We start from the raw sequence: 14401 nt of genomic DNA, 5'->3' as shown, positions 1-14401 counted from the left end.
GCCACAGCTCGCGGTGCGGTGGGGACCGGCAGCAGCACGGCTGAGCATCAAAGAGTCAAACCCGAGCTGCTCCCTGAGAAGTGCAACTTAACGAATCCCAGTTTCCTGCCGCTCTGTGTCTCATGGTTGGATTAGCTCACGGCTAATAAGGCACATGAGAGTTTTTCCCATGGTTTGGGGCACTCATAATGGCGCTCTCCCGTGTGGATTCTTTGATGTCTTATAATAGCATTGGTGATGAATCTATTTCCTCAGTAGGGACCCAAGTTTGGCGCTCTCTTGTCTACTCAGATGTCTTTTTTCATAATTAGACAATAGAACAACAAAATGGAATTCAGTCTCTCTGAGGATCCTGCCTTGCTATGAAATCTGGCAGAAAGTGACCCGGAGCTTCAAAAGTGGGGTTGGATGGCAGGGCCAGGCAGACAGTTACACACACGCACCCACACAAGTGCAATGGCTCCCACCTCCTTCGCTTTCACAGCCAGGCTAGCGAGAACGAACGAGCACTCTGCCCTGTCGTGCCCGTTCATCACAGCACAGGCTTGAAGGCCAGGACCGAGGGCTTTTTCTGAAACCGTGCAACACCAGATGTTTTTTTCCTGAGGCCTCAGACACACACGTGCAGCACGCTGTTATTAAAACTGGCTCATACTCCCTGCGCACAGGGAAAAAAAATTAAGGCTGTGTGCAAGGTTAGTTCTCGACTTTGGCATCCAGCATTAAACCATGCAGGCTCGGTCGACTTTTGTTTGTTTTTACAGAGTTGCTTATAGACCGTCCCTCCTGCAGCATCCCAGCGGAGTGGAACAATTCGATGCACCAGCTGGACGAGAAGTGCTTCATGTGCTGCCAAATATACCATGTAAAAACCATAATGCAGCCACCTCTGGGGTGCAGCCTGACAAGCACACGGCAGCTCGCAGCAACACCCCGCAGCAGACTGAACCGAGAGGAGGGAGCCGCTTGAGAGGATGCACTGGTTCATTACACAGACTTCCTCCTCTTGGTTTTCCGCCTGGTCTTTCCAGCCTGCCTCCCCCGGCACGGCTCTCCTATGGATTTTTCTTCTCCTGCTAATGTTTCCGTATTCGCCTCGGACCGAGCCAAAGGCTCCTTTTAACTGAAAAAAGCCGTTTGTCTCGGTATCTTATCATCTCCGTCTCAGTGTCCGCCCAAGCCTTGATGCCTCCTTCCCCCAGCAGCAGGTTTCACTCCTGCATTTGGGATTCCACCCAGCCACCCTTTCTCAGCCGCTTCTTGTTTTCCTCCAAGAGTTTTGGAGAAGCATTGCACGCCTCGCTGTGGTGCTTCCCTGCACGGGCTGACTTGGGCTAGCCTCTGCCAGACGAGGCAGGAGCTTCATTGAACCCCTGGTGTGGTCTCGGTGGGATGCCAAGGGTGTGAGTGGCCCGGGGGCAGTGGGATGCTCGGCCCAGGCTCTGCTTGTATGACAGAACCTCCTGCTCCCTGGCATGGCCTCACCTCTGCAGGGCTACAAGCTGACCTCCACTGGGTAGCACCAGGGATGTTATCCCTCTCCCAGATTGCCGGTGCCCCGGGCAGGGGTCCTCTCCCCCTCGCCCAACAGCAAAGGCTCCCCGTGGCTCACACGAAGGGTCCTACACCGCTGTGGTTAATGGTGCGGTGCCTGGGGAGTGCTGTTGGGACAGGGTAGGGTGCTCAGCACCCAGCACCCGCTGCTGCGGGTCACCTGCGGGTGGGGGCATCGGGGTGCAGGTTAGCAGGGATCTCTGCAGCGGGCAGGAGGGGGAGGAGACCCGAACCTGCCTTCCAAAGCCACCTTGGAGGAAATGTACTTGGCTGTGGGAGATCCACGGGTCTGCAGGGAAAGACAAGGGATTCCTCCCTCTCTCCTGGAGCCTGGAACCGAAGCCCAAATCTACTGGGGAGGGCTGATGACAGCTCCAAAACAGCGCCGCTGCCCTCTTCCCCTTCCTGCAAAACCCAGGTCCCTGGGCCCTTGGTGATGCCGGATGCATCAGGCTGGTGCCAGCCAAACGACTGACAGCTGCCAATCTCCAGCAGAACAGATCTCCTCGAGCCGCACACGCCGAAGGGGCAGAGTTAAGGTTCCTCCAGCCTTTCTCTTCGCCTGTGCTCCGGCTGCGGGGTGAAGCAGAGCAGGGCTGCGGGCTGGGGGTGGGCCGGGAGCCGTGCGGGTACCCGCGGCTCCAGACCCCGCTGCACCTGCCGCCCCGCGGGGCAAAGGCGCTGTGCCCGGGAGGGGCAGGGGGAGAAGGGGCCGAGGCCGGGCCGGGGGTGCACGCCCCTTCCAGCCCCGCTCCGGGGCCGGCAGCGCTCTCCCCCCGAGCTCGGCCGGGGGCTGCGCGGGGCGAGCTCCAGCGCGGCGGGGGCTGCGCGGGGGGGCGGCGGGGGGGCCGCTTTGTCTCCCGCCCGCGGGGCCGGGGGTCTGCGGCTGTGGGAGGGCGGGAGGAGGAGCGCGGCCCGCCCCCGCCGCCGCCGTACAAAAGGGGTCGGGCGGGCGGCGGAGCGGCGTGTGCCGCCGGGCAGGGCCGGGCAGGGCCGGGCAGGGCAGGGCAGGGCAGGGCAGGGCAGGGCAGGGCAGGGCAGGGCAGGGCAGGGCGCGGCGCAGCGGGCGGCGCTCCGGTCCCCTCCGCAGCGCCGTCCCGGCGGGGCCCGCGGCCGCCCCGTCCCGCCCGTCCCGTCCCATCCCATCCCGCTCCGCCGCCGCCGGGCCCGGGACCATGCGGCGAGCGCGGGCGCTGCGCCGCCGCGGGGCTCTGCTCGCCTGCCTCTCCCTGGGGACGCTGCTGGCCCTCGCCGACGCCAAGGGTGCCTTCTACCCCCCCGCCGCCCCCCTGCCCTACGGCGGCAGGTACAGCCTCTACACGGCCGGCTCCAGCCCGCAGCTCGGCCCCGGCAAGCCCGTGGGCAAGCACAAGTAAGCGACCCTCTACGCGCCCCCGTCCGCGGCCGCCCAACCGATCCGGCGGGCACCGGGAGCCGGCGCCGCCCCCGGGCATCGGCCCCTGGGCTCTGGCAGCGCGGCCGGGCTTTCCGGGCACCGCCTCCCGTCGGGCATCCCCTACCGGGCACGGACCGCGGGCACCGGCCACGCGTCTGGGCTCAGCAGGCAGCGTCCCCGGGGACCGGTACCCGCCCCCCGGCACCGACCGTGGGCGCCACCTCCCAGGGCTCGGCCGCGGGCGCCCCTCGGCGGGCAGCGGTCCCTGGGTACCGGCCGCGGGCATCCCTTGCCCCACGCCAGCCGCCGGGCACTGCGCAGGGGCTGGCGTGCGGGGCCGGAGCGCCGTGCGCGGGGCAGGGCTGTCCCCGTGTCTCGGTGCACCCGCTCTGTGCCGGGCAAGGCCGGGGCGCGGGGTCTGTCCAGGAGGGAGCGGGCTGCGTGCGGGGGACGCGTGTGCTGCAGCCGCGTGTGGGACGGGGCTGGGGCTGTGGGCGCGGGGGTGCCCGTGTGTGTTCATGCGGTCGGTGCATGTACCTGTTGGGCGTGACGCGGGCGCGGGGCCGTGGTGTGCGGGAGGGGAGGATGGCGGTGCAGAGCTACGCGTGAAAACGCAGACTCGTTTGGAGGGAGTTTGCCCATTTGCTTGTGAAGCACAGACTTACTAGAGTTTAAATATGTTTTCAAGTAACCTGGAAAGCTCAGGCAGATGAGGAATGTGGGCTTTACACGTACTATAGACTTTCCATTCAGTTGCGAAAAGGCTGTTACGTTAGGGGACTCGCTTCCCTCCCCGCTTGTTTGCTAGAACCGTTTCTGTCGGGCTTCTTTGAAAAGGGGAGGATGTGGTGTTATGAACAAGCTGAAATGAATAAAGTAACATTCGAGACGAACAATACTGGCAGTGCCAGTGAGAGCTTTCCAAAACCCGTAACATTTTCCAGCTGCTCACTCTTAAAACATCAGGCTGGAGCTATAAAACTGCTAGCCACAGGTGGGTGAGACGGAAGGGGCTTTCTGAGAAGGAGAGCAAGCCAGCACCACCCTAACCCAAGTAGTCTCAGGCAGGCAGTGTCTATTAGTAGTGGCTAGTAGATGTGCCCATGTTGGCTACTAGCTTTCTTACAGAGGGGGTTAGCAGTGTATTTGTAAGTGGATCCTGGATTTATGGATAGACAGTGATTCTAAATTTCCACATACACACACACATGATCTCCCTTCCCTCCAGCTAAGAGAAGTGGCTGGCCTTCACTCTTGCATGGCCCTGTGCACAGATAAATGACTCACTTTTGGAGGAGCGGGGAGCAGCGCGAATCCCTGCACACGCTCTGAGCCCGGCAGCCTCTCGCCAGGACAGAGCCGCTGGTGTCTGGGCAGGCTGGAAATGCCAGTCGCTGCCCGGAGTTGCGGTGCCCATCCCAGGGGAGCAAAGAGAGCCCTTGGCGAGGGGCTGGGGTAGAGGTGCTGGTGCTGCTCCTGGGGGGAGCGAGGCGATGCCCTGGGGGTGTGGGGTGGGGGGGGTCCCTGCTGGCAGGGATCAGGGAGGGCTGGGGTGTCGGAGGGAGGATGAGCCTGCTCGCACCTTGCTGCTTCACCGAAGGAGCTCCTGTCTCACGTGGGCTGTTGGAGGTGGAGAAGCCTGCTCGGGGGCACTGGGGGGTTTATGGTGGGCCTTGGCATGGGTAGGGGATGTACTTTGTCTTCACGTGTTTGCCATCGGTGCTTGTCCCTCCTTCACATATCTTCCCCCACTCAGAGTGAGCCAGAGCCCTGCTGCTCTGTCCCCAGAGGGTGACAGTGGGGGGGCTGGGGAGGTCTGTGCGCACCCAGCCCCTGTGCATGCACACACACACATCCACACGCTCGCTCCCCGAAACAGGAGACACCGCAGTCCTTCTCCCCAAACCCTTCTGCTCCATCGTGACTGTCCCAGTCCCTTCCCTTGCTTCCACCTGCCAGAGGCATCTGAATGCCATCCAGACCATCATCATGCCGAGCCCGTGAGAGCTGGGCTGAGGCCCTGGAGCTCGTTTCTCTGGTCGTCCCCGAGACTGCTCTCCGCAGGCCATGCAATGGTGATGCCAGGGGACTCCAGCTGCTTCCCAGCCTGCACCCAGGCAGCCGAACCGCAGCGACCCCAGCTCGGGGAGAGCCAGGTCCTCCCGCCTCACTGAACACCTCCCCGCACCTGCAGCTCGCGCCAGCCCATCTGCTCCATCCCACTGACCCTTCATCTCTGCCTCAGCTCTGCACTGTGTGCCTGTGCCCTCCTCTCCTCCCGCTCTGCCATCTGCCACGTCCCTGCGCCCTTAATCCCTGCCTCACCGCACATCCCTGCTGTCTCTGTCCCTGCGGACCAAGTCCATCTGCTCCTGCCAGCAGCCCTGCCTTCAGCTGGAACAGCCTTGGCCTCCATCTGTCCCACCAGTGCTGCTGCATCCTTCCCACGCAGCCTTCCTCCCAGCCACCTCATCCTCAGCGCCTGGGTTTGCTGCGTGGCTCAGGAGAGGTCCTGTGCCTGGAGCTGGCTGGTACCCTGTGGCACCCAGCTGCAGGCACGATGGCAGGAGGGAAGAGGCTCTGCTCCTTGCACCACCCGTCCAAGGGATCTGAAGAGGTTTCCAGCCTCCATCTGGCTTGGGACCTGGGTTGTGTCCCTGTCTCCATGGTGGAGAGCCATGATGCTGCAGCCCCGCAGAGGGGCCAGCCTGCATCTCCTCTCCCTCTGCTGACTGTACCACCATGCTTGGTCCAAGTGCGACAGTACCCATAGCAAAGTCCAAAGGCTTTTGGGCTGGCCACGGCACTGGCAGCACTCCAGGAGCTGCAGAAGGACAGACCACCCCTGCCAGATGCGGCTGCAGCTATTTCTAGGGTGCTATTCCCATAACTGCTGGTGGTGGTGGGGTTCTGCTTGTCCCCCCAGCCTGTCTCGCCACCCAGGCCACGCGGTGCCGAGCACAGCTCTGGGGCCGAGGCTCTGGGTGACCCCAGCATTGGTGACAACGTGGTCGTGACCGTGACAGCAGCGACCGCGCTCAGCACCCAGCCTCCTGCAGCGCGTGGCACTGCAGACCTGCCTGGGGGGGTTCTGGGTTTCTTGCAGACAGTGAAATCACTAGTGAAAAATGAGAAGGCGAGGGTGCTCAGCCTGTTTCCAGCACCGAGACTGGTTTCTCAGGCAGGGCTCAACTTCAGAGTGACTGCATCTGGGGGAGGATGGGGCAGCCACCAGCTTGGAGGGACGTTGTGGGCCAGGCACTGCCCAAGGCTGAGCGGAGAGCCCAGCACAGCCAAGGCGAGCAGAGCTGTGTTGAGGGTGCAGGGGTTTAGCTGCACCCCCTTAACCCAGAGGAGAGATGCCTGGACCCATCCGGACAGAGGAAAAGGCTCCTCATTGCTGGGGTTGGCACCCTGGCACTCGGAGGGCAGCGAGCAGGGCTGGGCAGGGCTGGCTCCTGCGGAGGCTCTCGGAGCCGCTCGGGTGAAGGCGGGTGAAAGCTGGGGTGCTCGGGGACAGCAGGAGCAGGAGCCAATTCAGTCAGCTCGGCCCAACCAGGACCGCCTGCCGGCCCCTCGCCTGTGCACCCAGCAGCAGGCTGTGCGCCGGGGGACTTTGCTCTGTCCCCAGGCCCTACTGCTGTCCCTGTCCCAGGGGGTGGGGCGGGCGATGCTCCCTCCCCAGCAGCTGCACAGGCTGGGGGTCCCTCCAGCTCCTGCCCCCCCCCAGACACCTCGCCAGCAGCGTTAGGCAGGGCAGGCAGACCTGCCTGGGGACTGGTTGAATAGCTGGGGCACTGCTGTCTGCCGGGGCCGGGGGTGACGGTGTCTCGCTGTGCTTTCCCCTAGGAGCTACTGTGCCTACGTGGTGCAGCGCAACGTGACGTGCACGCTGCAGGATGGGGCTGAGAGCTACGTCAAGGCCGAGTACCACAAGTGCAGCTGGGGACCCAAGTGCCCGGGGAAAGTGCTGTGAGTACAGGGGATGCCAGGGCATGGCTCCCTTCCCCTCCCAGCTTCAGGTCGCAGCTCTCCTTGGGCTCCCGAGCCCCTGTGCCACCCTTCCAACCGTCAACCCCTGCTTTCCAGAGGGCAGTGAAAGGGGCTGAAGGGCTTTTCCTGGACGAGGCAGTCAATGCCAGGGCAGCGGTGCTGGGAGGAGGCAAGATGGGATCTGTCAGGAGGGAGCAGGAGCTCTGTCCCTCATCAGAAATAAATCAGGAAATCGTGGGAAGCCGGGGCGGTGCATGCGCATGTGTGCAGGGAAGCATTTTGTCACAGACCTGCAATTTGGCAGAAAGATGGCAGCTAGGTGAAAGCCTGACCGAGAGGAGGAGGAAACGGAGCCCATGGCTGGGGATGGCTCAGGGCTTCCTACCCCAGGAAAATATTTGCAAAACTCTCTGCCACCTCGTCAGTGCTGGAGGGAAACACCCCGCCGTGCCGCAGCCGGAGCCGCAGCCAGGGCAGGGCGGACACAGGGCCTTTGTGCTTCGCCACCCTCCACAGCCCCCAGCCGGGGATGCTGCTCCATGCAGAAAAGCCGCTCTCCCGCGTCCTCCCCGGGCCCGCCGAGAGCAGCAGAGCTGAGCACCGAGGAAAACCAGCTGAGAGAGGCTTTTGTTGGAGCCTGGCACCCCTCCTGTGGCACCGGCACACGGTGCTGCAGCCAGCCGGGACTCGCCACGTGCCGGCGGTGCCACGGGCTCCACACGCAGCCTCCCCGGCAGAGACAGGCCGCTGGACCCACTTGCTGACTTGTTCTTTCCTTCCTCCCATCACAAGTGCTTTAGCAGCATTTGGGGACTTCAGGACATCCTGCAGCCGCTCGTACCCGTGGAGGAGATCCCCAAAGCCTCTCCCGTCTCCGCGGTGTCCACTGCTTGGCCCCTCCAGCCTTTCAAACAAAACCAGGGTGGAACCAGGGTGTTTTCTGAGAGCAGCTGGACCCACAGCTGAACTTTGTGCACAGCCTCGGATGCTGCATCAACGCACGAGAGGGAAACATGGTTTTTCCATGTGCTGGGGCCATCAGCTAATGTTTGTGCAGCTGCAAAAAATACTTCCCCTTGCCGCCGTCTGGAGCAGGGGGAGAAGAGTTCAGAGGTGCTGAAGGGTTCCGGGCTCCTCTGCAGAGGCCGGCATGACACAGAGAAGGTGCCTTGCCTTCTGGATGCCATCCTCATCCTCACTTCACCCCCTGACAGTGGCTGGGTGCAGCAGTCTCCTGCTGTGGTACGCCCAGGCAGGTTCCTACACACTGAGACAGGAATGAAAGACCACAGAAATTCAGCAGCGTCTGTGAAGAGGAATAACAAAAAGAAGAGCTTGTTTTGAAGCTGTCTCATGCCTTTGCGAAATTGCTGATGTTGGGAAATTTTGAAGTGATTCAAAGAACAGAGGACTTGGGTTTGCTTTCTCCTCCTGCCCTGCAGTACGTACGGAGGTGGCTGTATCGCACTGGGAGTCGTGTGGAAGTGGCATTGCCCGGGGGCTACAGCCTGGGCCGGGGGCACTGAGGATCCAGGCAGGGACACGGACGACAGGGGCTTGGCCCCATGTGCTGCCCTGAGTGACTGGATAAGTGCGAGTGCCTTACGCAGCCCCTCCGTACAGCACGGACGGTTGTGCCACCTCCTCTGAGACCTTCCGCTGAACGTGCTGGAGAAGAACAAGGGCCCGATTGTGCGTGTTATTGCAAAACAGCGAACTTCAGGATGTTCAGGCCCTGGTAAATTCAGATTGGAAATTTCCAAAAGGCAGGTTCAAAGCATTGGCGTTTCAGAGGTGGTGAGAAACGCGCTGTCTTCAGCCCTGTGCAGCTCAGTGTGGCTGGTGGGGGGAGCCCGGGTGCTGGTGGGGTCCTGTCCCATCCCTGCCACCTCGCGGGAAAGTGCCACGGAAGAGCAGGGAGCAGCTGAGTCCTCCCCGCTGGGCTGGTGGGGACCCCACGCAGAGCGAGAGCAGAGAGGAGGGTGTGCGTGTCCCACCGGGCAAGGAGGTGGGCTCGCACCCGTGTTTGCTGTGTATGGGGGGCATCGATGTTGTAGTGCCCAAACTGGTGATGGAGAAACCTCCCAGGACATCCCAGTTGGGGGCAGGAGGAGGTGTAAGGAGCCATCCCTCTGTGCACACCACATCGGGCATCATCCCGGTAAACCTCGCCAGGGCTCTGCCGCCCCACTGCCAGAGCTCTCGCTTGCAAGGCCAGCCCAAGCCACTTAGGCTTCCCATCAAAGTGATGCCCTCCATACATAGAGAAAATACCTCTCCAAAGGTATTTCAACCCTCCTGGAGGCTTCAGGACAGGATTACAGTTGAGAGGAGGATGTTTTACCCCACTAGGAAATTCTCTAGGTCAATTGAAAGTGCAAAACGCCCACAAGCAGCCCAGACCCCTCTTGGAAGTGATCTGAGCTTGCAGGGGTTTTGGAATCACTTCCATCGTTTCATTTTGTGCTCTCCTGGGCCAAAAGTTACCAAACTGTGTGGTCATCTATTGGGCCAGAGACCAAAGCAATACACTTATAGCTGCTTTTCTAAACTAACAACGGGATTCCCAGGTTAAAAAAAAAAAATCCAACAGAAAAGCCTCTCCAGAAACCACAGATACATAAAAACCAGCTCTGCTCAGATAGTCCCTCCTCACCCCTGGGCTGTTTCTCAGGCTTGTCTAGTTGTGTTACCAACTTGTTGGGGAGAACTCTTCCCTCACCATGTGCTGTCACACCTGCACTCGTGGTCCAGTTCTGGAGAGGGTGGGCACATGTTTTTGGAGTGCTGGTTAATGAGCTGTGTCCCTGGACAGGCACTGTAATGCTACACTGAGCTATGGTGCAGCAAGAGCTCTTGGAGGAGGTGGGTCATGGTCTGCAGGTGCAGCACATGGGTCTCAGCCAGGCTTTCCCATGTGCCCGGATTTCCCACACCCAACAGGACCCATGACCCAACTCTTCTCTATTGCTTGACATTGAGGTTGCTTCTCTAAACTGTCTTTTCTCTTCCTCCCCTCTCCTGGAAAGGTACCGCACCTTCTTCAGACCCAAATACAAGATTGGATACAAGACAGTGACTGAGCTGGCCTGGAGGTGCTGCCCAGGCTTCATGGGAGAAGGATGCCACGACAGCCCGACCGACCAACCCGGCCTTCTGCCCCAGCATCCCAGCCCTAAAATGCCTCCCGGGCAAAAGATATTTCCAATCCCCAGACTTCCTCCCTATCCAAAAAGCCACCCTGACCTGTTTCCAGGACCAAAGAAGAATCAGTATGGTGAGATCTCCCTCTTGCTTCACATCCCCAGGTTACAGAATCACAGAATCACATAGGTTGGAAAAGACCTTTAAGATCATCGAGTCCAACTGTAAACCTAACACTACCAAGCCCACCACTACACCATGTCCCTGAGCACCTCATCCAAGCATCTTTTAAATACCTCCAGGGATGGCGACTCAACCACTGCCCTGGGCAGCCTGTTCCAGTGCTTGATAACCCTTTCAGTGAAGTAAAATTTCCTAATATCCAGTCTAAACCTCCCCTGGTGCAACTTGTGGCCATTTCCTCTTGTCCTATGGCTTGTTACCTGGGAGAAGAGACCGACCCCCACCTGGCTACACCCTCCTTTCAGGCAGTTGTAGAGAGCGATAAGGTCTCCCCGAGCCTCCTTTTCTCCAGGCTAAACAACCCCAGTTCCCTCAGCCGCTCCCCATCAGCCTTGTGCTCCAGACCCTTCCCCAGCTCCGTTGCCCTTCTCTGGACACGCTCCAGCCCCTCAATGTCTCTCTTGGAGTGAGGGGCCCAACACTGAACACAGCATTTGAGGTGCAGCCTCACCAGTGCCGAGTACAGGAGCACGATCACTGCCCTAGTCCTGCTGGCCACGCTATTTTTGATACAAGCCAGGATGCCATTGGCTTTCTTGGCCACCTGGGCACACTGCTGGCTCACATTCAGCCGGCTGTCAACCAGCCACTGTTACCACACCACCAGCACACTCTCAAACCTCCCGGTCCTTTCTGTTCCAGCACAGGGCATGAATTTGGCAAACCTTCAGTGGGTGATGTGCTTTCTCATCATAGACCTGACATTTGATTGCTTTGAGGATCACTTGCTTTTTAAATCTAGTTTCTTTCAAAACGTGCCACTTCAAAATTGCCTTTCTTCATTGCTTTAAAGCATTTTTCCATTAATTTTGGGGTTGATAGAGTGTGTCGCAAGTCAAAGCTCCCCCAGGCTGTTCTCATCACCTGCTGCTGAATGTGGGAGCAGAGGGCTTGATCCCAAGAAGAAAGAGGGTTTCCTGATCAGCTTAAGAAGAGCTGTAGAGGAAGGGAGGAAAGGTGGGCTGATATTTTGCCGAAATGGCAATAAGAGGGAGGCAGGAGCTAATGTTAGTACGGAAAAGGACTCAAATCTAGAAGATAGCCAAGGAGGGAAGTTAAGGAGCACCAGCCCTGACTGTGCCCTCTCTGTTTCTCCCTGTGCAGGCAGGAAGCTGCCCGGCCTCTTCGGGGACCGGCTGGATCGGCTGGAGGAGCAGGTGAGGCGCCTTTCCCAGTCCTACGACAGCCTGCACACCATGGTGAGCGGCCTGGGGGACCGCCTGCGGCTGGCCATCCAGGAGGACACCACCAAGATGATCGGCTCCCTGATGAACAGCCCGGGCACGCCTGACTCGACGGTGGGCTTCGGCATCATTCCTGATGGCCTGGTGGATGTGGCAGACAAAGCTGACATCGCCACGTACCCTCCCGTGGGGGAGATCCTGACCAAAGTGACGGAGGTGAGCGACGTGCTGAAAACCAAGGCAGATTTGCTGCATGAGGTTCGTGGCATGGTCCTGGACCACGACGGGCAGATCAAGCATCTGCTGGAGTCAACCCGGCCCTCGCCCCTCACCTCCATCGACCTGCTGGAGGAGTATGTGGACACGCGGCTGAGCAACCTGCGTGGAGAGCTGCTCGATGGCTTCGAGAAGAAGCTGGGGAAGATCCAGACCACGTGCGATTTCCGGATCCAAGAGGTGCGGCAGCAGTGTGAGGAGGAGAAAGCTGCCAACCTGCGGCTGCAGCAGACCCTGGATGGGAAGGAGCTAGAGATCAAGAAAGAGATCTCCCAGCTGGAGACGCAGATCCAAGGGCTGACAGTGGTGGAAAGCTGCTGCAGCAACCTGGACTACCTCACTGATCGCATGAACATCCTTGAGAAAGGCCTTCACAGCATCTCTGAGTCCCAGAAGAACTTGCACTCACGGCTGGATGGAGAAATCTCCACTGTCACCCTAGGGAACCTTTTTGAAGGGCGCTTTGAGGACCTGGAAGCCAGACTCAATGCTACAGAGAGAGAAACGGGGAGCTGCTGCTCCGGTATAGAGGACAGCATGAGAGGCACAGTGGTAGCAGAGGTGGATGGCATGAGAACTGCCTTTGAAGATAAAATGCAGACCCTGGAGGACAGGTTCATGACCATCGTGGGGGAGCTGAACAATGTCAGTTCTCCCGTGGGCATGGATGGAGCAGTAGTGCCCGTGCTGGAGGGGGAGCTCGCCAGCATGAGGAAACGGATGGATGAGACCCTGGAGGTGTTGCAGAATCGCCTCATCACGCTGGAGAGCACTTGTTCCCTTGGCTGCACCTCCGCCTCCAAAGACGTGGAGACCTTCCGGACAGAGATCGAAGACTGCCAGAACAAGAATCAGGACCTGCTCCTCCGGATGGACAGCAACTATGACCTCCTGCGCAAGCTGAATGCCACCATCCTAGAGATCCAGCGGCGAATCGAGGAGGAAGCATCGGGGGCTTTGCAAGGGGAGATCACCTTGCTAAAGATCAACCTGAACACCGTGAGCAAGTCTCTGACGGGGCTCAAGGACTCCGTCTCCCAGTACTCGGACACCGTGACACACGTCAACTCCTCGCTGGATGAGCACGAGCGGAAGATCGAGGATGAGGTCCACTCCATCCAGGAGAAAGTCAACGACCAAGGCTCCCAGCTCTTCTTCAGCAACCGGCGTGTCCTGAACCTCAAGGGAGACTTAGAGCGACTCAAAGCCAGGATCGTCAGCGACCTGAGCTCCTGCAAGAGCGTGGCCCATGACCTGCAGCAGGAGATTGCTCACTTTGATGACCGGGTGGCCCGGGTGGAGAGCGTCTGCGGCAGACTGGGTGCCGTCATGGGGAGCATGGACGGCATCAGGGACGAACTGGAGAAACACACGGGCAGTCTGTGGGACTACATGGACCACATGAACGGCACCCTGGCTGCCCACTCTCAGGAAATAACGGGACTGAAGGACAACCTGCTTGACTGCCAAGCCAAGGTCTCCGAGCTGGCAGAGCAGGTCGGCCACTTGGAAGAGCAGGCGGAGGGGAAGCAGCATTAGCCGTGCCACCACGCGCTTCTTCCTTCTCCTCCCTGTGAAGGACAGGATTAACTTATATCACACAGACTCGCTCCAATGTGACAACAGTTCTTGGGATAATTTTTTTAATGAAAAGATAAATTAAAAGCTGCTACAAACCCTTTTTTTTTTTTTTTTTTTAAATCTCGTCAGCCCCACTTTTCGGTAACTCTGCCGTTACGGTACTCGCCTCCTGCCGCTCAGCAGCTGTCCCGACCCTGGTGCAGCAGGGTCGCTGCCTCCTGGCCGGGGGCGTTGCTTTGGCTCCTGGGCTAATGACCCCAGAAGGACAACTCAGGAGGAAGCTGGAGGCGGGAATGTTTTGGGTTTTTTTATTTTATTTTTGTGGATTTATCGCTTCTTGAAGAATAAAACCCCGTAGTTGTCAGTTGAGGAATAGAGTTTCTCTGACCTAAAGACCACCTGCGTCTTAATCCAGGGACTGAGCAGAGCCAGGGCTCCTTACAGGGAACAAAACTCACCACAGGAATTGCAGGTTTCAAAGAACACACGTATTCACACATCCCCCTGGGAACTGCCTTCCCCTCTCCGAGACGGCAGCCCTCCTTGTGTATGGTAAATCCATTTATACTGCTCACTCCTTCATGCAAACGCACACGCCTTACAGAGCATATGAGGATATGCATTAGGAAAACATGCATATGCATATATATATCTCTATATTATGTGTATATGTATTTTTGAACAGTCCACTGTCATGGTGCTCATCTGTTTGCAAAGTTTCCTCTTGCTGCCCCCATATCCCTTGCCATATTTCAAAGGACCACACTGAGCAGCTAAAAACCACCACGGCAGTCCCTCGGGGCTGCCGTGCTTTGCAATCCCACTTCGCTGGGCTCTCTGGTTACCCCTGGGACTGACGTGAAGGATTATAGAAAACTTATGTCTTCCCCAAGGAGACGTGTGTCCATAGGTCTCTGCAGAGACCAAGGTGGGCATGGAGCAGTCCTGTCCTCTGGCTCAAGTTCTCTCCTGTTTTATTGCTTAAACTGTGAACATGGTTTCCCTCATCTCGTCCCGGGGCAGGAGAGCT

The 14401-nt window shown here is 59.1% G+C and overlaps 1 protein-coding gene across 1 annotated transcript; it reads left to right on the top strand.

The window, feature by feature from the left end:
• Positions 1 to 2729: 2729 nt before the first annotated feature.
• Positions 2730 to 13329, top strand: EMILIN3 (elastin microfibril interfacer 3). The gene is made up of 4 exons (XM_075517457.1): positions 2730 to 2926; positions 6800 to 6922; positions 9973 to 10220; positions 11435 to 13329. The coding sequence occupies exons 1-4, from the start codon at positions 2730 to 2732 to the stop codon at positions 13327 to 13329; spliced, it is 2463 nt and encodes an 820-aa protein (XP_075373572.1).
• The last annotated feature ends 1072 nt before the right edge of the window (positions 13330 to 14401 follow it).

This window comes from Mycteria americana, chromosome 14 (genome assembly GCF_035582795.1).
Source record: "Mycteria americana isolate JAX WOST 10 ecotype Jacksonville Zoo and Gardens chromosome 14, USCA_MyAme_1.0, whole genome shotgun sequence".
Classification (NCBI taxonomy): Eukaryota; Metazoa; Chordata; class Aves; order Ciconiiformes; family Ciconiidae; genus Mycteria; species Mycteria americana.
The sequence above is the reverse complement of the archived record's forward strand: the minus strand, read 5'-3'. Positions and strand labels throughout refer to the sequence as shown.

What these genes read in the sequence shown, in the direction of transcription:
- EMILIN3 (XM_075517457.1), top strand. Translation starts at nt 2,730, where the DNA reads ATGCGGCGAGCGCGGGCGCTGCGCCGCCGCGGGGCTCTGCTCGCCTGC. An exon ending in AAGCCCGTGGGCAAGCACAA is followed by an intron (nt 2,927 to 6,799) that starts GTAAGCGACCCT and finishes GCTTTCCCCTAG; the next exon opens with GAGCTACTGTGCCTACGTGG. An exon ending in AAGTGCCCGGGGAAAGTGCT is followed by an intron (nt 6,923 to 9,972) that starts GTGAGTACAGGG and finishes TCTCCTGGAAAG; the next exon opens with GTACCGCACCTTCTTCAGAC.